At 40.6% G+C, this 27,054-nt stretch overlaps 1 protein-coding gene across 1 annotated transcript in view; it reads right to left on the bottom strand.

Moving 5' to 3' along the window:
* The window catches only part of GALNT5 (polypeptide N-acetylgalactosaminyltransferase 5), a 37,490-nt gene extending 11,099 nt beyond the window's left edge, over nt 1-26,391 (bottom strand). Inside the window, exons 1-7 of the mRNA XM_007183108.2 lie at nt 24,473-26,391; nt 11,845-12,011; nt 10,139-10,258; nt 4,717-4,852; nt 3,971-4,090; nt 1,769-1,886; nt 443-766 (exon numbers count right to left, since the gene is read on the bottom strand). Of these exons, the coding sequence (XP_007183170.2) occupies nt 443-766; nt 1,769-1,886; nt 3,971-4,090; nt 4,717-4,852; nt 10,139-10,258; nt 11,845-12,011; nt 24,473-25,923 (2,436 nt within the window). The 5' untranslated portion in view covers nt 25,924-26,391. The remainder of the gene's footprint in view (nt 1-442; nt 767-1,768; nt 1,887-3,970; nt 4,091-4,716; nt 4,853-10,138; nt 10,259-11,844; nt 12,012-24,472) is intronic.
* Nucleotides 26,392-27,054: the final 663 nt, after the last annotated feature.

Genomic DNA, 27,054 nt, shown 5'->3' with positions numbered 1-27,054 from the left:
GGCCTTCAATGTCTCCACAGAGTTGACTACTCTAAGAATAATTCATGACTTGTGGCCAGTTCCCTAAATAAAAGCTATTATATTTTTTATTTACAGTTTACTTGCTTATTTGTTTATTATCTGTCTATCCTACCCAACTTTAAGCTCCACAGAGAAGGGATCAAGTCTACTTCATTCATCACCCTACAATCCAGTTCTGAAATACTGCCTGGTTTCTTGACACGCGGTACGTGTTCGCTGAATGAATCAATGAACATGGCCGCCTGGAAGCCTTCCTCAAGTTTACCCAATGTATGTAGTCTTCAACCACGCTTGGTCTCCTCTGCACTCATATTTGGTGTTTATTTATAACGTAATAATTCATTCTTCCCCATGCATTTTCAAAAGGGTTTTTGCATTGTCTTTTTACGAAGTCGGATTTTAAATGGCTGCTTGAACTTACCACACCACTTGCCCTCACTATGGGAGCCTTCAAGTCTGGAAAAACGTTCTCCAAGTACCACTTGAAGCTTTTGCATTTTAGTTTCTTTCGAAGTTCCCGCTGTTGGGTGAGGTTTCCGGCGTCTAACCCTTGGTCTATGAGGTGGTCTCCGTGGCCGTAGAAGAGCTCCCTATACTCATCGAGCCAGACCTCAGCCACCCTCACCAAGTTCCGCTCCACTGTCTTCATCCGGTCTTTGGGGAAGGAATACGGATTGTCATTTCGGAATATGTGGCCCACTCGGGAACAGGGGATGATCTCAATTTCGCCACCACACATCCACACCTGGAACAATTCGATGACACGCACCAATTATCCAGTGATTGTCCACAAATCATGGGCAATTAATGACAAGAAGCCACCTGGCAACTTTTCCCCCCTGTTGAAGCACTGCTCTTCACTTCTGAAATCCTTTTCAACAGAAAATTAAACTCAACAGGTTTATTTAGTTTTGTATATTGCTGTGGACCATTTTAGGATTATTAACATATATATTTTCTCTTTTCCTATCCTGTGTAAATCTTGTTTTTTTTCTAAAAAAATCCTAACAGAATCCCACTGTATGAAATATGTAACATGAGTTCTTGTTTTAGTCAGATCAAGGAAAGGAATATCTATTTCCATTTTTTTTAATATCCCCTTCTCACATCTTGGAATGATCTGTATGACTCGTGGACACAACTGAAGACAATTCTTCCTGATCAAGAGCTCAAAGTAATACCCCTGTTCCTATATACACCCCACTCCATAGGAAAGCAGGTGCTTTGGATGCTCTCCACTATGGCTGCTGCCACCGCTTTCTCAGATATGAATCAATGGTTATATAAATATCCAGAGTTATCTGAGACGTCCTAAGATGCTGTACTATCGCCTGTTGGTGGCCTTCCCTAGTGGCTCTTTTTATTCTTCTGTCACTTGTGCTCTCCAAGACGGCCCGTTACTAAATAATTTCATTATTTCTAATATATTAGAAAAACCTATGAGAGTAATTTTGTGTCAAGTATGCATCCCACAGCATTTACACTGAATGGCAGACAGTTATTTCCCCCACATTCAGATGCAGAAACTATGTTGTGAAATATGAGGGAACTCCAATAAATTTCACGAGAGTTATTGATTCTTCCAAATTCAATCTGGAATATGAAGACGTTAATCCAGAGGCCCTAATATTACTGTGAAATTTCCTCCCAGAGGTAGTCACATATCTGATTGTATTAGTAAAATGAAACCGTTTAAAAATGATAAACTCTTAATTGTAAAGAGAATTTGAGAAACACTTGGTGATACCTTGAAAGAGAGCTCCATATTTTCTCCACCCCAAACATCGAGCCCAGGATCGTATGTTCCAAGTTCAAAAAAGTAATTTTTATCAATAGAAAATAATCCACCTGCCATGACGGGGCATCTACAAAAAGAAAAGTTGGTGTTTTAATCTTGCATGTCATGGGAGCTCAACTTTTAGAGTGGGTTCCCTACTAGGAGGCATTTTAGAATATTTACCAAGTATGGGGAGGTCTTGAAAGAAGTCACAAATAGCATCTAAGTGACAAATTCCCTGGTTTATGTGGCAGAACTTGATTAGGGTCAGCAAAGATGGGGCCTGGAACTAGGATTCTTACTTGTCCTTTATGCCCTGACACAAATTCTCCAGAGATGTTATTTTTAATAACAGTTATTTAGTGCTGTTTAGGGAAGACCCGGTAGGCACTGTTGTAAGTGTTATATATGTATTAACTCAGGCCTCACAAAAATCCTGTATGTAACACTAAGAAACTACAACCCAGAAAAGGTAACAAAGTTTCCTAAGGTCACAGACTGGTAGGTTGTACATCTGGGGTTCAAATTTGGGTGGTCTGGCTTGACTCTATGATTTCTCCCCCGCTATACTGCCTCAACTGTACACAAACTTTACTGACAGCTTGTTATGTGGCAAACACTTTTTAAAGCACTTTATATATAGTATTATCTGATTTAATTCTCAAAACAATCCAAGAGGTAGCTACTTCTGTTAGTCTTAAAGTAAAAATGAGGAAACAGAGACTCAAAGAGGTTAAGAAACTTTTTAAAAGTCACCACTAGTACCTAGTAGAGTTCAGATTTAAACCCAAAGGGTCTGACTCTAGAGCCTTCACTGCTGTTATTGGTCACGGGGAACAGAAACTACATTTGAGCCAGCAGTCAGACAAGGCAGTCATCACTTCCCATGGTGGTCACCACGGAGTCAGCTGAAAGCGGTTTGTGTGGAGAGCCTGCCTTGCTTTTAGGCTGTGCAGCAATCTCAAGGGTAAAGTAATTCCTCCTGCACGCTTACCTCCCTTCCCCCACGATTTAAGTGCATATTCTATCTGTATCCCAAATATCCTTCACAGACTATCCAGAATGTATTCCCTTTCTAACATTATGTTGAATATAATCTGAACTCAGTCACTACATTGACCCTCAAAATGGGAGTCTGAAAAAGGCAAAGAGGTTCTTTAGGTGTAAGATCAGAGCAAGATTATTAAATCCAGGAAGATCTGTGTTTGAATCCCAGTTTCTTCTTTTACAAGCGGTACATCCCCAGGAAAATTACTTAACTCTCTTAAGTCTCAATTTCCTTATCTCTGATGGGAAAACCGCAACCTCTCTCCTAGGGTTATAGAGAGGTTGCACAGTGCTTAATAAATGGTCATACTCTTACTTCGCTTGCTAGGAGTATCAATTGTGAAAAGCCTCACACCTGGCAGGACGTGAGGCGTGTTTTTCTGAGGGGTAAGTTCAGGAAAAGGATGCTGCAATGCACAGGCTGGGCTTGGGCTTTCTTTTGGGACTTGCTGGCTTATGTCTGCTCAAGTTCTCTCTCCAACAGGGAAAGCTTCAGGGCTCCGCCTGCTCTGCCTGAGGCTGGCTGAGTGCTCGTCCTACAGGTCTAGACTTCGGGGGAAGTGTTAGGAAGCTCCCACCACTTTGGCTTCAGGTCTAAGCTGTGTTCTTCAATCCAGTTTCTCCAGCAATAAAGCCCCAATGATAATTTGCATCCAGCTTCTGTGTCTATTTCTCAATTTATTCACAGAATTTGGCACCCCCTCCCATAGAAAGTACAGGATTAGACTCAAAAAGAATTAGAATGATATCTCTATTACTATTATTTACTCTTAATTTTTACCCATGTTGACTTTAATATTCTGTGAGTTTATATAGCATTTATGCAGCACATTTAAGTGGCTTATATTTCTTAGTTTGCAAATCCCAGAGAACAGGAGTAATGTTTGTGAATTTCTCTGGTTCAGGGCTGAATAGGGTGCAATTGCCCACTGAAAAGGTGAGTTTTGGTTCGAGGAAACTAACTTCTCAGGAAAACTTTTTTTGCTTTTGGTCATTTATTGGCTAGAACTGTAATTCTTGGTGTTCTATAGACTGACAGTGTATACTTGTTTTGTGGAATTGCTTCCTATGCCTTTATAAAAAAGATACATGACTCCTTCCTAATCTTAAGTTTCACACACTTACCTTATTATATCAGTTTCTTTAATTTTGTTTCTTGCAACAACGTCTGGAGGAATTGTTCTCCAACCAAAGTTCATTGGCCACACAAAGATGCCTCTTTGAAAGTTGTCCACCGTCATGTAACTAGTTCAGGAAAAAAAAAAACAAAGTGCTACCTGAGATCATACACATACACTTAATCACCCCGACATCATGTCTTGTGCAAGTGAATGAAACAAGTGCTTGTGCAGATGATTTTAGATCATCACAAACTTTTTAACGACGTTTCAATAAAATGTATGAGTATAATTTGCATCAGTGACTAACTGGCTGGATTGCTCACTTTTAACTTACACTTCTCTTTTAATAATGTTCTGGCCATTTTTGAGGAAAAAAAACCCCACTTAGGAATATATATGTGTACGTGTACATATATATATATATGTATACATACAGATACCACAAAAAGAAAAACTAATCTTAAGGAAAATAAATATTTTGGGGTTCAGCTGAATAGAAAGAGGAAAGACCTGAACAATGAGTATTAGTATTTATTGGCATTAAGGGTTAAGAATTTGTGATGATCAAATAAACAATTGGATCGATCTGCTTTCATCTCAAGGTATCTATCATGTATTTCCATTTATTTAAACAGATAAATTGTGTATTACTTAGATTTGCGAAAATGTACATATTAGGAGTATGACCAGTACTTTCTGCTGCTGGTGAAAACTCACTTAGAAGTATCTTGTGGAATATGACAATATTACCTCATATCCTTATCATTGATGACTTCAATTACTGGACAGGCTACTTTCTTTCTACTTAAATAAACTCTTTCCAGAAGAGGTTCCAACCAGCCAATGTTACATTCCACGTGAGAATCTAAGAATGTCAACACGTCACCTACAGAGCCAGAAAAAAAAACAGTTATTTGAAAATGCAATACACTGAATGTGTGTACTTCATGTTCAAAGGTCCTGGGGATTGATCCAGAAATGTGGTTGTAAAGGCAGTAGTCTTTTCTTCTCACTGAATTTCTTCCTTGTCTCTCTAATTTCATTCCATAATGAAATGAAAGAAATTTTGTTTCTAGCAGTCCCTTGGGGCAAGCATTATTTATATTTGGAAAAAATTGATAAGCCACTTAGAATGGGGAGCCAAGGCTCTGAAGGGAATATTTAGTATTAAAGTTAGTTGCTTGTGTCCCTTCTAAGGAGGGTGGGTCCCATTAGCTCTGGGGTGGAAGACTGGGACTTTTGTTTTGCAGAAGACAAGGAAGAGTTTGAGATTCCAAGTTTGGCCTTAGGAATGATGAAGAGGAAAAATCGCTCCACATTATAGGAGTGAAAAGGAATTAAAGTGGGGGAACTAGTAAGACTAGGAGGTAGTTTTAAAAGGCTTATGGAGGGGGGAGGGGGGAATGGGGAGTTGTTTAATGGGTATAGAGTTTTAGTTTCACGAGATGAAAAGAGTGCTGGAGATTGGTTGCCCAACAGTGTGAATGTACTTCACAGTGAACTGTACATTTGAAAAATTGTCTGTCCTTGTTGAGCACAGACCCCCACTTCTACTTAGGTGACCAACTTAGGATACTGCTGCTAGCACCAATTAGTGATAGAGCATTGTGCGTAGAGTTCCTTGATGAATGTGGACCTGCTGCCCATTTAATTTCACAGAATGATTTATAAGTGATGGTGAGCAAATCACGTGTCTTCCCTGCAGCAGAAACAAGTGGTAGAAATTTACAGAAAGACTGTTGCTCTTCAGGACACCTGAGAGTTGGCCAGAAGTTAGATGTCACTTGTTGTTCACATACTAAAAGTTAGTCAGTCGCGATGAAGAGTGGCCCCCGCTTGCCACAACTGGAGAAAGCCCTCGCACGGAAACGAAGACCCAACGCAGTCAAGATCAATCAATCAATCAATCAATCAAACATACGCATCTGATTCAAGATCCTCATTAAAAAAAAAAAAAAAAAAAGTTAGCCAGAGAGTTACAGTTTTGCCTTACTATTTTGTACAAGACTCATTCAGACTCTCAGAGAGCCTGATATTACTCTGAGACCAAATGTGGCTAATTTGACTTCTGTTTCTGCGTGTCCTTGGATATCGGATCTCAACCTTGCCTGTGGCTTCTCTTCCCTCCTCTCTGAATCCTAAAGGGTAAGTCTTTAGGAAGCAGTAGCTGTCAAGACCTGTCAGATTCTGGATTCAGAGTCTTATCTTTGATCTCTTTGTTTGGTCAGGCATTCTAGAGAAGATTTCTACGCTGGTATCTTTGCTGATCTCTGATTATAGAGACTCTTTAAATCCACCGCCGGCTGCTGCCTGTGCTCTACTTGTGAGGTCAGGGGAACGCCTGGGACAGTTTGGGAGGACTCACTAGGCTGGCCAGCCCTGCTCAGTGCCATCCTTGAATGGTCCTTGAATTACATCCTTGACTGAATCTGGTACAGGACCTCCTGAGTTCCCTTAAACTCTCCACAGGCTTCAGGTGCATTTCAGGGCAGTTGGATTTGTCTTTAAATGAGGCTGTTACTAACCCCATCAAACAGACCTTTCTGCTTCTTTCCAAACTCAGACATCAGCCCTCCACTAATGCTGCTCAAAGTATGGGCCATAGACACTGCCATCCATAGGGAGATAGGGACAGAAATTGAGAACAAATGTTTTGAAACTTTATAGCAGTTTGCCAGAGTAATTGGTTAATTTATTGTCTATTTCATATACATGTGTGTTACATATACACACACACACATATATAATTATGTATATATCTATATGTGTGTATGGATGTATGTATATATAATTGTGTATATAGCTATTTTTTTCCCATTTCTTTTTTAGGTAATTCATTTTTATTATCATTTATAAAGGTGTCCACCAAAAATGGAAATGAAAAGAAGTCCTTCTGTGATAGTTTGGGAAGTCACTCTCTGCTGCATAGTGGCAAGCAATCAAGATGCACCTCGCTAAAGTTTTTCAGAGTTGTGCCCCCTTAGTGAGTCATTAAAACAATTTATTGAGATTGGCCAGAATCTAAAAAAAATAAATAAAACAGAAAAGAAGATATTAGAATCCGTCATGCATTTCTTAACATGGGTCACGGTCAAAAGAGTTTGAAAGTTACTAAACTAAAACTGAGCTAATGTGTTCAAGGGTGTTAACGAACGACTGAGAAACAAATTTACACTTTTACATTTGGATTTACTAAATTCAAAGAAATCATTTTATGGTGTAACTATAAGTTATTGAGAAGGCCAACGGCAATAACTTTGATCAAGTTCATCGCACCCCTTCTGAAGGCAGCCTCTCTTACTGTCTAACAATTTGGGCTGTTCTGGAGATCATTACCAGCAGGTCTTGTGCTCCAGGCAGGCAGAGAGACAGTTTTTATAAGCAGCACAGTTTCAGTCCTATATTCATCAGCTTTCTCTATATGGATGTCTAATTTTCGTCTCAAACTGAGATGGGCAAAATCAGAGCTCAGTTGCAATCCCAAACCTGTTCCTCTGGTCATAGCCCCACCATCCACCAACTTGCTCAGATTCCAATCCTAGAGGTTTTTTTGACTCCTCATATTAACACTCTCTTCGCATCTTACCTGATGGCAAGTCCTGTAGGCTCTGTGTCCACAGTAATTCTAAATCTGACCACTTTCTCTATCTGCCCTGGTACATTTCTGGTACCTGGACAACCACAGTAGCCTCCTAACTGGTCTCCCTACTTCCTCTCTGACTTCCCTAATGTCTATTCGCTACAAAATGGCCAGAATGAGCTTTTAAAGTGTAAGTCAGACAATTTTATTCTCCTTTTTAATGTCCTTCATTGGCTTCACATTATACCAAGAATATCGCCTGCATTTCTTAAGTGACTCAGAAAACTTTACAGAAGACTGCCTTTGCCTTTCTCCCCAAATGAATCTCTTACCACTCCCTCCATGGTCAGCACCCATCAGCCATAATAAACTTCTTTCTTTAATTTGAATATACAGAACTTGTTTCTGCATTGAGACATTTGCATTTCTTGTTCCTTTTGCCTGGGAATGTTCATCACACAGATCTCAGCTCTAAAGTTATCCACTTGGACTATTTCTTGACTATTTTATTTTTGTATCATTTGTGGATAATGACTTTCCAAAGGAAATCAAATGGAGAATTTCATTAAATTTTTCCAAATGCAGTCCATAATTAAGAATCTTAGCTGTCACCACAATGCCTGTTTTGGTGTGATGTGCTTGTTGTCAATTTAAAACTTCCATTACAGAGAGAAGAAATTTGTTAGCAAACCAATGGGATAAGAAAAGTTCCAAATCCGGGGTCTAGTTGCAAGGCAGTGAAACTCAGGTGAGCAGATAATTCGGCATCAGACGATGCTTGAATCCAAGCTGGTGGAGGTTTGCAATGCTATGGCTTATAGGGGCAGAGTGGTGGCTAAATGTCTAGAAGCAACAAAATGTAGTAGAAATGAGTGTAGGTTCTAAAGCCAAGGTTTCTGGGTTCTAATCCTGGCTCTACCACTTACTAGCTGGGAGAACTTGTCATAACTTCAATGTGCCTCCTTATTCTCATCTGTAAAATGAGGGAAATGATTGTACCTACTTCATAGAGTTATTGTAAGGATTAAATCAATTAGTACAGAAAGTGTTTAGAATGGTACCTAGTACATAAGGTCAACTATTATTATGGGGTACAAGTGCATCCAGAGAGGATGTGAAAATGAACCAAAGTGTTTGATGCTATTTTTAGAATACTTATTCACCCACTAATACCCACACACTAAAAAGAGGTGAGGAAAAGAAGGCGTGTTGCTTTTTGGGAAGAGAGGGCAATTGGAAGAGCAGACAAAAGTCAGGGGAGAGATAATTAATTCTGAAATTCTCAAAACCGATGGGGTCAGGTCAAAAAGTCACAGGCTTGAAGGGGTGCCTAGTGGTCAAATTTGGGATGATTTGAGCACACACACAAAAATATGAATACTAATACTAATGCTGATAATATACACATTGACTTTTTAAAGGCATAAATCCATAGTGATGGGGCCATAACAGGGGGTTAGAAAGGAGGAAGAGAAAGAGGGAGAGAGGGGAGAGAGAGGCAAAGAGAAAAAGAAAAAGAGAGATGTCTTCTTTACATGTTGAATGCCAGCTATAAAAGAAGAAGGAATGAGAGATTTAGAAAAAGAGTTTTGCAGTCCTCAGTGTAATAACTGATTCAAGCAATGATCATCAATGGCTGTTAGATTATTGGATAAAATGTTGTGAGGGCAAACCAGAGGAGGAATGGTAGGGGGGGAGGTATAGACTGGGAGTTTGGGATTGACATGTACACTTCGTTAAATTTAAAATAAAACGCCTTTCCATAAAAAATTTTAAAATATAAGAAAGAATGTTAGCAGTGAAAAAAAATGTTGTGAGGAAACAGAATACTCACATGGATCAAAGTATCACCCACAAATTACTTCCTACTCTGAGGAAAACTCTAGCTGTCAACATCTTAACCAAGTGCTTAAAATTAGTATCACCAACACTGGGACGACCTGACGTCATGTGTCTCTTGATTTGAAGCGATAAGAAGTTCACAATTCCCATCACCTATGTAATAGAATTCTATATGGTATTCATGAAAAACATCCTGTGAGATAACAGTGAGAACATTTCCGAACATGGTCAATTGCACGAAGTAAATGGCCTGTACTCTTCAAAAAAAAAAATAACTCAAGGGTAAGTAAGCAATGTATGTGGACTTGTCTATTTTAGACTGAGAGACTAGGAAGACCAAGCAACCAAATGCAGTGCATGACACTGAATTAGATTTCTAATTTCAAAAGTGAGAAACAGTTATTAAAAAATGGGGGAGCAATGAGGAAATTTGAAAAGATCATTTATTAGATGATATTTAGAAGATGAAAGTTGTGCTAATGTAAGAGAATGTCTCTATTCTTCAGAGATGTCTACTGAGGTACTTAGAGATATGGTGTCATGATGTCTGTAAATTCCTTTTCAAAAGTTCAGAAAAGAGTGTATGTATGTATGTGTCTGTGTATGTGTGTGATGAAGCACGTAAAACTTTGTGGCATGAAATGATGGATATATGAGTGTTCATTGTATTATTATTTCAAATTTTCTGTATATTTGGGAAACAAATGAAAATAAAAATGCAACCAAAACAAAAAATTAGCAGCTTCTTACCTGTTGCATTCTGTGCCCCTGCCAGTCTGGCTCTTATTAAGCCATGTCTCTCTTTGAGGTGAAGAATCCGAACTTTTGGAAACTGAGACATGTATTTATCCAAGTTATCTTTCAGGTAGTCTATATCAGGGAAAGGATAGACAAGGAAACACTTTAATTAATGAGATCTGGACAATACCAGAAGTGCCTCTTCAACATCAAATTCCCAAAACTATGACATTTACTATAGTCACTAAACGTTATTCTTTGAGCCATGATGTCATTTTCTTGGATGGATTTTTCTCTGGGTTCAATACTCTAAGCTCTCCGTTTTCCCAAAACCCGAATCCGTCTTTTCAGTGTAGCCAAGTTACCAAGAGGAGGGCTCGCCTTTTCTGAGTATTTGTCAGGACAGGTACAAATTTACCTTGAAATAAATAAAGCTCAGGTTTATGCACAACCTTTCCCCCTTGCTAAGGCCCCTTCTAAGACCTAGGGGAGAGTCTAAGCATTGTATGCAAACTGAAAAACTTGCAAAAGAAATATATTGTAACTGCAATTGGCTTAGACCACTGTCACTTCCTACTATGACACCCCCTCTATCACAGCTCTGCTCTCTTGCTCTTTTGGGGGGTTTTGCGGGGTATATTTATGTAGCTTGCAGTTACTTCTATGTGCAATTAAGTTATTGACATATCCCAGGTAGGAATGGCTTCTAGGAATATTTCTGCTGGTCACTTTTCTACTAATTGTGAGTTCTTTTTCTTAAAGAGGACCCCATAGAAGCTTTGGGTCCCACAAAATCCGAATAGATCATTCCTAAAGGGACTATTATCTGTTTGGTAACTAGATGCTATTTCTGTTTATGCTATCAAGGCCACTTCTTAAAATTTTCAACCAGTTTTCTTTAGGTATCTCCCTGCTCCTGGAGCTCAGTGTGACCCTGGTAGGCACTTTGAGGCTGAGGGAAATGGCTCCTGTCCTTGGGGTCATGACCAAGGCTAAGCTGTTCTATTAAGATTGTTGTCTCTTTGCTGTTTTCTAAAATTTTCTGAGGTGGGTTGCATTTTGGGAATTTGTAATGTGGTCTAGGACCTCTGGCAGCCATGGGACCACTTACATACACAATTTTTTTGACAGTCCAAAGAGAGAGATTCTTCACTGTAATAAGCACAAAAGTAAAGACAGTGGTGGATTCTGCCTTTGAACTCTGTTGGAACCTCATTTTTCTTGTCCCTTTGGCAATTTGTCTTCTCAACACTTAGCTGAACATATAATAGGCTTTGCCCTTGAAGAAGAGGACATAGGCCTTCCATTTCATTGTTCACTATAACTCTAGCTATTATCAGTAGGAAAGGCATCCCGTTAATTATGGAGTCTTTGCTTGTTAGATTCCATAAAAAGTTATTTATGCAATTGTAGAGAACATCTTATGGTCTCTGGAACTTCAAGGAGCTGTAGTTAGAAAATCACTCCTACATGGCAGAGAAGTCATAGCTAAAGGGAAGTCTGCGGTGGCTAGTTGAACAAGACCCTGGATAGTTGAGCTGACTTTCTGTAACCCATAGACGTTTGGACTTAGGCATCTAAGGCACAACATGAAAAAATGATTTGGCATTTGTAAAATGTTTATGCATTATCAAATTATCCTGTAATTTTTGTAATTTCCATCCAAACTGCTATTGCCTCATATCAAAGTTTGATTTTCCAGGGGGTAGTTTTCTTACCTTTGGTGCTGAAGTCATCCACCAGTAGAATCTCCTTGATGAGGTGCGGAGGAGAGCGGTTGAGGACACTATGAACAGACCTCAGGAGAGTGGACCACACCTCATCCACAAAGCACATGATGACACTGGTGGTTGGGAGGTTATTGTGTACAAGCTGCTCTGCACACCTGGGCCATAACACAAGCAGAGCACAGAAGATGTGCCAACAAGATCCACAAGGTGGTTTTAAAAGTCACAGAGTGCAATTGTGTGTAAATACACATACACTCACACTATCTATCCATCTATCTATCTGTCTGTCTATCTACCTACCTATCTATCCATCCATCCATCCATCATCTATTTATATCTTTATCTTTATCTCTAACTATCCATAAGATGATTTTCTAATGTGCTTTTGTTGGGGAGAGTTACAAACAAAATAAAAGAGCAGAGGAAGGAAACCAAATGACAATTGTCGCTATAAGAGGCCTAGACATGCAAGACATGAGAATGGCCTGTGGAGGCATCACCCTGTAGTGGAAAGGGCATAGGCTTTGCAGGTGGTTAAGACACTGCTTTGAAGCCCACAGCCAATATTTCTCAGATATTTGTCTATTGATACTTTACTTAATCACTCTGCGCCTCAGTTTCCTCATCTGTGAAGTAAGGTAACGGTTCTTATTGAACAGAGGTTTACAGCTTAGTGAGAATGCACATAAAATGTCTGGCACAGTTTCTGGGCACAGGAATTCACCAAATGGTAGCTATTGTTATCCTAATTGGGTTATATACCACAGGAGAACATGCCTATTCTCTTATTTAATGTTACTTAATTAACATTAATTCAGCTAATGCTACCAAGTAGCTTATGATTGCCTTCCCAATTGGCCTTCAGCCAAATGCCAAAGAAAATATTCTTTCCCACTGCATGTGAATGTATTTATGGATATAGATGATATGTATTCTATACTAATTAAACTCTTAAATAGCTAGCTTCTCTATCTATTTAAGGGGTCTTTGCTGAGACCCTCTGTGTTACACAGAGGGTAGCCACAGTTGAAATAATTTTGCTGGCATGGAAGTCAGACAATGGCTACAGTGGGAGTTGGTATTCAGGTGGGTTGTAATTGGTCTTGGGATTTCTCCATGCCCTGAAGTGCATCGTACCTCACTGCTGGCATTCTTCCAGCTCCCACCTGAGTAACTCTTCACAGGATGGAACCCAGTGGAACCTCACAAAGAGTATTTGCCATATTTCTAACGCAGCTACTCTTAGTAGTGTGATAATTAAATTACAGTGATCATAAATAAATATTATCAGCCTTCTGCATTATTTCATTTTAAACCTCAGACTAACAGCATCTCTTCCCCTTTTTATAGAAGAATAATTGAAATCATGGGGAGATAATTGAAATAATTGAAATCATGGGCTATAATCTAGCCCATGATTATACTGTTAGTAAATGGCAGAGTTGGGACTCCAGCTCTGGTCCAGTTTGGCTCCAGAAATAACTATTCAGGAAATATTAAGTCCACAAGAATAAAAGCAGCTGGCTGTAGATGTGGTATTTTGTGGGAGCAGGTACTTCTGCCAGACAACATAACTACACTGTGCTTAGTCTGAAAATAAGAAATAGATAAGAGTAAAAGCCATAGAAAAAAACACATTAGAATGGCACTTGGCAGTTGGTAAAATACTATTATGTACATAGTTAAATTCAATCTTTATAACAACTACTTGAAATATATACTATTATACTCTTCTTCAAATAGAGCAAACTGAAGCTTAAGAAGTTAAATGAACCACCAAATGTAACGTCCTTCTCTGGAAAGAATGTATATGAGAATGTGAACAAATAGTTTAATCCAGATCTAGGTCATCAGAGAAAATGAGGTAAAAAGGACAGTGGTAGAGGATTTTGAAGGTACCGGGGAAGTATGGTTAAATGTTCCATCTTGGGCTCTAAGCTGGGAAAGAGGAAGTAAAGCTAAGAGGAGTTTATTGGCCTGAGTGAAAGGAAGAGTATAGAAAACATCAGTGACCTCCTGTGACTCTCTCATCTCTAATTTTATAGTGTAAATGAATGGGAAATGCACATTTCACACATAAATAATCTTTACAACATTTGGTCCTGAAAAAAATAAATCAATTCTAAAAAGGAAGGGTAGTATATATAAGTCCATGCCACTCTCTTTACTAAATGTAAAATAGATAGCTAGTGGGAAGCAGCTGCATAGCACAGGGAGATCAGCTCAGTGCTTTGTGACCACCTAGAGGGGTGGGATAGGGAGGGTGGGAGGGAGACGCAACGGGGAGGAGATATGGGGATATATGTATATGTATAGCTGATTCACTTTTTTATGAAGCAGAAACTAACACAACATTGTAAAGCAATTATACTCCAATAAAGATGTTAAAAAAATAAAATAAAAAGGAAGGGTCAGCTGCACAAATTCTGCCTGAGCCATCTGAATCAACAGGCCTTAGCTGTGAAATCCTAGAGCTGCTTTATTATTAAAATTTGGTCGACTTTAGAAACATCTAGTTACAAATGAAAATACATTGGGGAGAGTTAACCAAGCAGGCTAACTCATGTTATATAACCAGGAAGATGAATCCTCTCATCTTATAAAACAGTTGATTTTTTTGGCCTCTTTTAGAAGAAAGTTCTAAGTGGTAATGTGAGCCAGTCTGAAATTGGAGGTTGAAAGAATGCTCAGGGATTTGAGAGGTTTGGGGAAGGCACCTCCCTTCACCAAATACCTCCTTTCCCCCTTTCCTCTCCATTATCTGTTGTGATGCCTTAATTTCCCCATCAGGAGTCTATATAGGTAGATCATGAAGGATTCCACTAGATCCAATGTGGATTTCTATCCCAGGAAAGAGTACCTCTGCCAGTTATGGACAAATATATATTTTAGATGCATTTGAGGAATCACATCAAAGATGACCCTGTGGAAGATTATGCTATACAGATCATATTGGTGCCTGGAAAAGGGGGTGGCATTAAAAGATGGGGAAGAGGGGCACAGAAGGATATGTGAGAGGTTCCAAATACAAAGTTTCATAGTGTGTCTTGGTTTGGGTGGCTGAGATGCCAGGCTACTCTGTCATTTATAGGTACCTGGTTTCCTGCATTACTAAACAGGCTAAACATGTTTCCAGGTGTATAGAAAACCCAGCATGCTTGTTTTGTTCAAAGGCACAGTGGGTCAGACCGGAAAGACTTTCAGCCTTATTAACTCTTGCATCATTCTTACACACGGACTGTCATCTACTTCCCATAGGTGGTGAAACTGTTTCAAGTTATCCTACATTGACCCAACTGAAGCACATGTCCTTTCCTCCAGTTTGCCCATTGGAAACCTTTCTGCCATATTGGAGGGAGGAGTTTCAGCTCAAGTCAAGTCTAAGTTAAATGCAAGATATTTCTGAGTTTGTAATCTTTTTTGAGGTTAAGAATTCATATTTATATTGTATATGTCCAGTCATCACACAAGTGAGGTATTTAGAGTCTACAGGCCTTGTGTTATACTTTCAAATTAACCCAACCTGTAACCTGTATGTTTGGGGGAAGTCTAGACTGAGATTACTGTAGTCCGGCCAGGTACTAAAAATAAAGGGGGACTCTAACGTGGGGGGCTCCACTGTCCTGCACACAGTGGGTCCAGTACTGTGTGGGAGAGAAACACTGGACTTGAGGAAGATGACAGGGGACTAAATACTGAGACCTTTCTGATACTTATTGGCTGCACGACTATGGGCAAGTCACATAACTTTTCAGAACCTGTTTCCTCGCTTTTAGGATGAAGATTACAATGCCTTCATCACCAAATGTCTGTAAAGATATGATGAGATAATGGAGATAAAAATACTTCTGTAAGTTCCATGGTAAAAAACCCATGCAAGGTCCTATGATTATCCAAAAGCACATGCACCCATTTTGACTGCGTGCACTGCCCTTTTCCCAGGCAGTCCTTTAATCCAAATCTATCAAGGGCTCATCATTTACCAAGAGACTCAGAAAGTGATGCGTTTTGCCTTCTTGGCTTGTATGCACTGAAGGCTCAGCCCCTAACCTGATTTGTATGTAGCCTATCGAATAAAGAAGGTTTTAAATCAGAAGATTGAGGAAATGATAATATTCCCTCATGTCTATGAATTTTTCATTTTTATTCCAAAACAGTCAAAATGGACTATGTGGGTCAAGTCTCAGTGTTCACGGGTTTGAACAGAAGGTCGAGGAGAATATTTTCTCAGCTTGTATTTGCAATTCAACTACTGCCTCAGTGTGAGCCTTCAGGGGCCTTCCCTCTCCAAGCTCTGGTATCTTTGGGAGGATCAGAAAGAGAATAGAGCATCTAGCTGAGGAGTTCTGTCCAGAATTATATTCTTTTCTGCAAGACCTTAGAATTATTGAGGCTTCTTTTCCTCTCACTGATAAGAGGGTATAGTGATATAAATTTTTTACTTTTATGTTTTGTTCTTTCTAGGGTAGCCTAGCCCTGACATTTAGTCAGAATGGCCTGACTACTAAGTTAGAAGTTTTCAGTCACACTCAGCACCCATACTCCAAAGGCTGAAGCTGTGTTTAACTGCCTACCCATCAAAGCTACTGGACTCAGGCTTAGAAATATAAGCCACCAGCATCAATATTCACCAGTTCAACAATAGTCTATTTTGAGCAGGCAGCTGTCAGAGTGAGGTAGGGATGGGAGGGCGTAGGGCAGGAGGTGGTGTGATGTGGCAGGGATAGCTCTGGGTGGAGGTTAGGGCACCTTTCGGGTAGTTCTGTCTCTCCTGGGGGTCTGTGACCTTGGGCAAGTCACTTCCTTCCTCAGACTTCTCTGTAACGTAGGGGACAGGATTAGAGTTCTTCTGAAGCTTCATCTAGTATTAACTTTCGGTGAACCTCTACGTAATTTTAGCCTCATAAGTGCTTCCCTCTGGGTCATGAGAGCCAGAGCAAAGGTAAATTAAACTGTTGTTTTGGGCTTTAAATCTTTGGACATTTTCTCTCTGGTCCTTAGAAGCACCTTAACAAGGTCCTGCGTGACCTGGACTCTGCTGACTTCTATGGTCTCCTTTCTACCCTCCCTGCTCTCCCCAACCCTATGTCAGATTTCCCTCAGTTTCTCAATGGATTATTCTTTTTACCCCCTTTCCCATGTCTCTAACTCCCTACCCCTCCAGGTTGCAGATCAAACACTTCTGCCCTCTCTCAAGCCAGGCTCAGCCTTTCTCTTCCTTGCCCCAGTAGTTTACTCTGCTTCTGAAGAACGTTTTGATGTGTTTGCCTTGGAGGCAGGACCCATGCTCAGATGTCAGATTGCAGAGTAGGTAGGCACTCAGAGATATTTGTCCACTGCTGAGTTGTGGTTGTTGGGCAGTTTTAAAGAGCCACCTTTGCTTAGTGCTGTACAGAAAATGATTTCCTGTAAATTTTCTCCTTGACAAGGTACCTGACGTGCAGACACTAATTCCCCTCGTATACCTCTGACCCTATACCCCTCCCTGCAGCTACCCACCCCAAGTATAAGGAAGAGAGATGTTTTAATTTATGCTAAAGTCATCTGATTATAAGGAAACAAAAGAAAGAGGAGCCGTATCCTATGGAAAGAGCGCTAGAATTAGAAGTCAGAAAATTTTCTTGCTGGGACAGCAGACCTATATCGGTTAATCTTTTAGAGCCTCACTTTTCTCATCTGTAAATCATATGAGAGATAGTATGTCTTTCATAGTGTTGTTGTGAGGATTGTTTAGAGTAAAAAACTTGGGCTTCCCTGGTGGCGCAGTGGTTGAGAATCTGCCTGCCAATGCAGGGGACACGGGTTCGAGCCCTGGTCTGGGAAGATCCCACATGCTGTCCAGCAACTAGGCCCGTGAGCCACAACTACTGAGCCTGCGCATCTGGAGCCTGTGCTCCGCAACAAGAGAGGCCACGGTACTGAGAAGCCCGCGCACCGCGATGAAGACTGGCCCCCGCTCGCCGCAACTAGAGAAAGCCCTTGCACAGAAACGAAGCCCAAACACAGCCAAAAATAAAAAAAAATAAAAAAAAAAAACTCCACACACATATAAAATCTATACACACACACACACACACACACACACACAATCACTGCCTGGAACATCAATAAGCACCTTTGTGGTGAGGTTCAGCAAGGGACAGATTCCCTTTATTCAGAGAGGCTTGGCCAACCCAGGAGAGGTGGAGGTGTGGATGGGTCACTATAAGGGCAGAGCAGGTGTGGTGGGGAGAGAGCTGGCCTGGTGCGGTTGAATTATTGTCGAGTGAGGAAGAATCAGAAGACTGAGGGTTGGATCCCAGCCCTACCATTCATGAGCTGTGAGTCCCTGGGCAGGTTAACTTTCCCTGTGCTTTCTTCCTCATCTGTAGCACTTTATCAATCTGGCATGGCTGTTGTGAGGATCAAACGAGATGACGTACATGGAGCATGGAAGGTCCCAGCTGCCCAGCTCATGACAGGCAGTGAGCAAACAGGCGTGGAATGAAATGAACCGCCACCAACTGCATTGCCTGCCGCCATCTGAAACCTCAGCTTCGTCTCTAAGTCTCAGCTTCTCTACAGGTGAAGCTGGGACAGCGACAGTACCTGCCTTGAAGAATGATTTTAAGGGACAAATGAGAAGGCAAGTCGTAAAGGCCTTTTGAAATACTGTACTCAGTTTCTCTGCATTGACCCTTCTCACACATACCCGTACACCAACGTTTTAGAAGCGGGGCCAATTTAGAAGATATTTTAGTTTAGAATAATACAGATTTTTTTTTAAACATAGAGGAGACTCTAAAAGGCTCCCTTTATTCTGAAAGCAAACAACAAAACAGAGCTTCTAAACAAACATTGCTATTTTTCCCCCATTTTCTGAGCCTTGAGCAAAAAATGTTCCCTTCTTGAGAGGCTCTGCTCTGAATGGGTCGCCCAGAACAGCCCAACAGGGAGTTATTTTCTGGGACAAGAGTACTCGGGGCAATATCACCACAAGAATTTGATAAATAATTTTATGATGGTTAAACTGGGCCCTGGATGAGGTGTGTAAAAAAGAAGTGTACACAGGTTCGAATTTCTACATTCACTAATTCCTCTCTCGCATAAATATTTCTAGGTCTCTGGCAGTATTTAGGAGACAAAGTCACGGATTTGCTTTAACATTTCTCAGTTTTACATTAATTAGGCACTGTTTTCTTCTCTTTGAATCAGTAGCAGAAGCGTGTTTTATATCCTCTGATCGTCTCTCTCCTTATCATTCCCCTAGTTGTGGGGAGAGTGTGATAAGTAAAAATGTCAAAAGCTCTATAGTCATCTTTGGCCACATTTAACCTTTGTCTTGTTATGGTCTAGCCTGCACCCTTTAAACAAAGTTTGCGTTATATTTCCAGCTTCCTGATACAACTTTTTAGTGAAATAGCACACTGTGCTCTAACACACATGGACACACTAATGAGCATGGACATGTACACAAACACACACACAATTCAAAAGCAACATTGCTTTGTGTACACTCATGGAAGAGAAAGCAGGAAATAACCCTTTTAAATCCATCTTGTGAGATTTTTTTTTTTCCCCTGCCCTTGTTTGGTTTCTCAGGGAGGTCTCAGAGCTTTTCCAGTCAATTTTAGATAATGTTCTCCTATCACTATTAGTCACAAAAGCTATCTCATCTCACCAATTAAAATACTAACCTTATGTAAAGCTACGGACATTGAACTTCATATAACAGTAAAGTTTCTCTTTTCTCTCAGCCTGATACACACATTTAGAAGCATGAAGTTTGAAAGGCTATGTGGTCAGTTTACTTTCAGTAATTCATTAGTTGTGGTTTTTGACCTCGCTAGGATTGGGAGAGTAGGGGAGAGGTGGAAATTTATGTTCTAGAAAGGTTTTTCTTTCCCCTCAGTAAATTGGACTGGTTTGTGGCAAACGCACGGTGCTATCTTTTGCTTTTCATATGTGCCAAAAGAAAACTCTCTTTAGCTGTGTAGGAAGGAATCAAATGATTGGTTGACAGTCCCAGCTCTGGGCTAAGAGAATAGGCCCATTCTTGTTGCTTTATTGAGGGGCTTGCCAGAGTACCGTAGGAAAAGCAAAGCATTAAAATAAACAATTGGTTAACATCGTGATGATGCAGCAGTGCTAGAAGAGCATGCTGTAATTCTTACTGTCCTCTAAAAAACTAAATGTTGGCAGCAAACATGTCTTTGAGTCATTTTTCTCTAAATGCAGATTCAGGAAGTGCACTCTTAAAATAAGTTCGTTTTTGAAGTTACATCTTCACTCTAGCTGCAGGCCAAAGGACAGACTTCTCTAAGTAGAATTGCCCTGCATTCCAGTAGATAAGACCATGTTTCACCAAAGCCTGTGTGTATGTATTGATTATTGCTGGCTAAAACAAACTTCAATAATTAATAGTAAGAACTGCAAGGGTTAGCTTTTTATAAAGAAAGGGTTAAATATGGAAATTTGAAATAACCGTCAAAACAGTATTTTATCTGAAGCATATTTTATAGGCAAAAATTCTAAGCAAAATGAAATTGTATTTTATTTACTGGCATAAAACATTCTCATAAATAAGATAAGGAGATTTTCATCCATTGAAAGTCAAAACATTAAAATGACAAACCAAACAACAACAAAAATATGAATTAATGAATGAACACGAATTAATGAATAGACAATAGTGTTAGAATAGGATGTATTTACCTTCAACGAGACACTAACATATTCCATATATTCAAAATGAAGAATTAGGAAGTCATTATTAATTTGTAAAATGACTTCTCGCAAGCCTAATTTGAATAGTTATCTATCATTTATTTTTTTTAAAATAGTATCAATATTCAAAAATCATTTCAGAGAATCTTATCTTTAAAACCATATTGTGTAAACTTGTATCTTTTGAGTCCACAGCACCTGCTCAGTGCTAAATGGATACAAAATAAAGTAAAAGACAGAGTTTCCTTCCTAAGATCAGAATTTCACTGAGAAGTTGAAACAGATTCTCAAGGCCACGGTTAGTGAAGGGCACACAGCAAGGAGTGTTTCAGTAACCAGGAGAGTGCATTAATGGTCATTGGAATTTAGAGGTCACAGTCAAATCATGGTCTAGATGGAGGTAAGATGCAATTAGATTTTGAGCAATGTCAGATTAAGAAGTTCTAGGAGAAATGGTGAGGACTGTGAAAGGTGAGGATGGGGGCAAGCCATGGGAAGGGACCAGTTAAGAAAAATATCAGTGGATGGTAATGAACGTGATGAGTAGAGAAAGATAATAAGACTAACTATCCTTATGCTGAAGGCCCACATTAGAGAGCATGTCACATGCAGCAAGCGATAGCCACACAGCGAGGGTCAGAAATCAGGGTGGCACTGAAAAGGACAGTGAGAGTAATGCTAATGACAGAAAGGAGTTTTTGTGCTTTTGGAAAAGGCCATGACTATATCTCAACATCTCAGAAATGGTTCTTTGGGACTCAGGAGAAAAGGAGAGAAGAGCAGTTTTGGAAAAGAGAGTCTGATTTTAGAACAAGAGCAAGTGAAATTGTCCTGGGAATGCTGCTTCTCTCTTCTCCTTCTCAATGTCAACCTCATCCTAGCATATCAGTTAAATCATCATCCTTAAGAACTATTAACTACTTATTATCTTCACTGAGGGGACCTAAATTTAAACAAACATACTAGCAAGTCTGTGGTTTTTATCCTTGTTTTGGTTCAATGTATATTCAATAGCCAGTTATGATATGTCAGTTATACTGTGTTAATCAATCCATAACGTGGATTTGGGGGAAATGAAAGAAGCAGTAAGGGAGATATTTCCCAGAACTCTTAAAATGTAAAGGTTCCAGTGGGTTGCTACCATAGCTAAACTTAAGGCCAGTCCTTCGGCATTCTAATAGATTCTTTCTCTCTCCCTTTCTTTCTTTCTTTCTTTTTCTTTTTCTTTCTTTTTTTCTTTCTTTCTTTCTTTCTTTCTTTCTTTCTTTCTTTCTTTCTCTCTCTCTCTTTCTTTCTTTTTCTTTTTGCCTCTCTCTCTCACATGCACGTGCGCACACACACACACACACACATTCTTATTATATTCTATAACAATTTCCCCCATGCTGACTTTTAAAATTTATTATCTCAAAAAATCTTATTGTGTGTGTTCTTACAAGCATCTCATATACCTTTTGAGCAAAGCTGAAAAAAATAAAATCAAAGTAAGAAAACTTTAAATCATGCCAACCTGATGAATCAAATGTTTTTCATTTGTATTTTCTTCCAAACTTTATCCATATGAATACATAATTTGCACATACTTGTAGTCAGAGTGTTTGGGTAAAAGAAAAGAAAAATAATTTATTCTCTTCCCTGTAAGAATGGCCCAAAAGGGGTTCCGTACACAGGATCCCTGCTGGCTTAAAACTATCACCTCCATCCTGTTGGAAGAGTAGAGCATCAGGTAGGCACCTTGCCAAGAGCACCTATATTTAGCCAAGGTGGGTTGTGTGATAAGAGGGAGGGGCCTGGCCACATGCCGTCTGACTCATCCTCTCAAGCACACGTGTCACTCACTTTCTCCCACTGTCGGGACAGCCTCCTTCAGAAGACAGAGCCTGACTATGACTTCCCTGGGCAACAACCCTTAACTTCCACAGACCAAAGCCTTCAATAAATCACATGGACGATAACATCATTATTACTTGCTTTTGGCCCTCACACAATTGTCCTTTCTCTGGTTTGGAATTGCAGCCTGGGCTTCTGTGCAGTGTCTGATTTTTCCCCAAGCTCCATAGCAGTCTGCCAGGCCACAGAAGGGATGTTAAAATAAAGCTACTTTCCTACTTCATTCTCCGGTGTTTTGTGTTCAAAGTTGGCATGTATAGTATATGGCCATATAGTATACACTATATAGGATATGTATAGTAATATGCCATACATAGTATGGCATATATAGTATATGCCCTATACTGGCATATTTGGATGTGCCATACATAGTGTATATGTGTAGTAATATAGTGATATATCATAAATATATGTGATATATGTGATATGTGATATACAGGATTTCAGATCAGAGCTGGTCCAGCATAATTTTTGGGATCATTTTGGTAGTAATCAGTAAGATATGGGCGACCAACAGAACAACATAATTTTGAGCATGGATTTTACTAATTTCTCTATAATTGCTAGCTCTATGACCACAGACAATATAACTTCCCAGGGCTTCAGTTTCTTCATCTTTACTTTGGGTATATTTGTGTTCTCCTCAAGGTTGTGAGTCTCACCAGGGTGAGGAACATGAATGGCAGAGTGCTTGGCCTAAACAGGTGATTAGTGCATGGCCAATAGCCATCTGCCAATGGCTAAGAGCTGAAAATGGCTAACATCCCAATGAAGAGGCCCCTCTCACCAATATGAATACAGGCACATCTATATCTGCCTTCCTCTTAGTAACACTGAATACCTAGATCACAGAGAAGAGTTGTTTTCCTTTTTTATTTTTTTTTACAGAAGCCAAACGAGGACATTCTTTACGGACCACATGTGCTAAATCTGAATCTTGATATTCCCTAATTCCACCTTCTCGGCAAACATTGTTTGGCTCAGGAATTGCATATCAAGGCATACATGGAGTTGTATTATCAATTAATGGGTAGTGAACATATGGCTATGAGGTACCCTCACTTATGAGTGGGCCAAAAAGAGCCAGAAACCAAATATATTTGAATCAGATTAAATATTTGTGATCTACTTTCTAGTTAAAGGAATATAATTTTTTTAAAACTGGTTTATGAAGGCTCACTGGGCACCTTCAGAGCTGTGCTGTCTTGGAAGACTGAAGTAATTTCTGAGTGCCCTTACTTGTTGATTTGAATGCATAATATCTGCTGCCTCCTTTGCAGAGCTCTTGTGAAATTCATGTGATTTGTGTGCAGTTGCTTCATAAATGGTGAAACTCTAGAAATATAAAATATTATATTCTTGTATGTCCTGTGGGTGTTTGCTACTTATTGGCTGATTGACTTTTTCCAAAATTATTATTCCTGTATCACTGAACTCCTGAACTATCTACCAGTCTCATCTATAAAGGATATTAAATTCTAAGGAGTAGAATCACTTCTTCACTTATGGTGATCATTACTCATGATTAGGCAGAATTCTGCTGGCTAAGACATGATTCCAGAGAGGCCTAGAAGGCTCCTTCTCTGTGCTCCTTTTCCAAATATACTCCTGACAAACTTGCTAATAATAAAAAATTCTGAAATTGAGAATTCACTTCATTGTCACTGTTTTAACGGAATTACATTTTAAGCTCTACCATTCATATACACCTTACTAGGAATTGAGCTCCCCTAATCATTTTGATAGGTTTTCAGTACAGAAAAGGGAACAGAACATGAGCTAATAGGGATGAGGGCCAAAGTCTCAGAGAAATAAATGTATAAAGAGAGTGCAATGGGTATGCTGATATTGGAAATTTTCTCTGTGTGGATGGTAGACTATTTGAACTGTGCCTAATGATTATTGTTGCTCTAACTCTCTAGGTGCCCCAAAATCACACAGAATTATCTAGAAATAAGTCTTCTCTATGTAAGACCCAAAATACTTGGGGCTGAGGAAAGAGAAGAAAAATGGATCTTACCCAGAAGGTCTTGTGTCTTCAATGGCTCTGTCCACTGGGATCAAATCACTGAGGTAGACGTTGAAATTTCCTTCTTTCCATCTTCTTTCTACCTCCTTCTCCTTTCCATGGGGAACAACTACCGGACGTCCAAACTGACCTGGAGCTTTGGGGTCCCTTGGAGAAAGTGTCACATCAATTCTTAACACACGGTGCATTCCACCATCTTCAGGTGAATGAGCTTTTCTGTGACTTTGGTTGAGTTGTGCAGGCTGGGTTTTGGCAGTTAAGTTGATTCTTGCTGGCCCCAGCCCACCAGCTAAGGCTTGGTTGGTTTGAGACACTGCTGCTCCCTGGAGAGCAAGAGAAGAGAAAGATGCCTCCCTGCTCTTCCTGGCAATGTGTTGCTCTTGGCTTTTGCGCAGTACTGTAGGAAATATAGTTTTGGTTTTGGAATTGGGGACCTCTTTGGTGTCTATCTTTAGCTCCTCCTCCTTGGTTATAATCACAACATGGCTTTCAGACAAATTGAGTTTCTTCCCATCAGCCACTTTGGCTCCATCATCCTTTGGCAAGCCTCCCAACTGTGTCTCATTAATAGATTGCTTCTTTAAGCGACTTGAATTGGCAATGGACTTGGAAAAGGGAAGGTTCTTATTGGCTTTGTGTTTATTTGCATTTAGTTCTTTGCTCTGAGTCTCAGTTTTATTTAAGGCTATGGCTTCCCTGGGTTTTGGCCCTGGTGGGCTGGCAGGGTAGGTCCTTTCATTTGCTACTGCCTGGAATTGCTGCTTTGATCTGTCAACATTAAGACGGATGGTCACATTTGGGTTCCTCTCAGCTGCTTGTTTTGATGTTTCACTGCTGAGACTAAGACTCTTCAGGCCCTCCTGGTTTATACCAACAGGTCCTGTGTGTACAGATATTTTGGCCAATGGAGTTCCCCTTGCTGCTGTGAATGGGGTTTTCTCAGCCCCCTGGGCTGTCTTTTGCTTTGGCGTCACGTGCGAGGAAACTTCAGGTCTGACATCTCGCCCTTTTGTCTTCCGCTTGGTAAAAGTCACTGGGGGGGTCTGCAGATATGCAGGACGCCACAAAGGTGCAACCTTGCCCCTTCCGGGGGCATTCTGCACTTTTCTTTCCTTCTGGGTTTGGTCCAGATCATCCTCAACCTTGAGCTTACTCTTTTCAGTCTTTCTAAAGTTCTCTTTGCTCCATACGCCCTTGCCGTGTCCCTTCAAGGGGGGCTTCATCTCTTTCACGCTGCCGTCAAGGCTCTTCACCTGGTAGGGCTGAACTCTGAGCCCTATCCTCTCCCTCCGGACGATGTCTTCCTTCAGGACCCGAGTGTTGACCTCGCTGAATGAGAGGCGGAGAGCTGCCATGTCAAAGAGCAGCCAGATGACAGAAGCTACAAATATAAATGCCAGGACTCTCCCACTTCCTCGGAAAAACTTTCGGATCTTGTTCATGGTACAAAGGCTTCCCTTGCAGCCTGCCCTCCCTCTGAGCCTGCTTACCTTGAGTGGAGAGGGAGCTGACGTAGCAGCAACAGCAGCAGCAGCAGCAAGGTTGGCAGCAAGTGGCCCCCTCCCCTGAACACAGCAGGAAGCAGCAGTCCAAAGGGAGAGCTCAGCTCCTACCGCTTGTCAGTCTCTGCCTGCGTGGCATTTCACAGCAAAGCATCCGTGCCTGCTTGGCTGGCTAAGCCCTGCTAAACATTGCCCTTTGGTCACTCTGGGAGCAGTCGATTCCAGCCACCAGACAGGTCAACAGATCACTCGCCTCGTCTCCATGAGCCCATGTCCACCTTCCTACAAACCCAAGAAAAGGTGGGGTCCGGGCTGCGCCTTCTCTCCTCCAAGTTCTCGGTCTGCACGCTGTAACTCAACACCGCTTCTCATAAGGAAAACATTTCAAGCCATTACCCAGAAAACTTCATTCAGCTCTCACCTTCCGTGTTATGTGAGAGGGTGTGTGTTTTCAGGGCAATTAAAGAAAACTGTCTAACTTGGAGGGCATGTGTTCCTGGTTTGTAACCCCACCTACCCCATTCCTGCTTATTAACCCTGTTGTACCCGTGTCTCCAAGTGATTTGCCCCAGCAATTAATCACTGAACTTAATGTTTCAACTTTGAGAGGTAACAGCTTATAGAAGGGGCTGAGCATAACCTCAATACCAAAGGTGGGTGTTTGATTATTCAGAAGCCTTCTTGGGGGGCGGTGGGTATCAAAATCTTCGTTTGTAAGTCAATCTTTTGTTTTAAATGAGTCCATCTATTTTTTTTTTTTAATGAAAGGTTTCTCTTTTAAATTTATTTATTTATTTATTTATTTATGGCTGTGTTGGGTCTTCGTTTCTGTGCGAGGGCTTTCTCCAGTTGTGGCAAGCGGGGGCCACTCTTCATCGCGGTGCGCGGGCCTCTCACTATCGCGGCCTCTCTTGTTGCGGAGCACAGGCTCCAGACGCGCAGACTCAGTAATTGTGGCTCACGGGCCCAGTTGCTCCGCGGCATGTGGGATCTTCCCAGACCAGGGCTCGAACCCGTATCCCCTGCATTGGCAGGCAGATAGATTCTCAACCGCTGCGCCACCAGGGAAGC

Source organism: Balaenoptera acutorostrata, chromosome 8 (assembly GCF_949987535.1).
Source record: "Balaenoptera acutorostrata chromosome 8, mBalAcu1.1, whole genome shotgun sequence".
NCBI classification, from domain to species: Eukaryota; Metazoa; Chordata; class Mammalia; order Artiodactyla; family Balaenopteridae; genus Balaenoptera; species Balaenoptera acutorostrata.
Note: the sequence above shows the minus strand (reverse complement) of the source record. Positions and strands in the feature narration are given on the sequence as shown.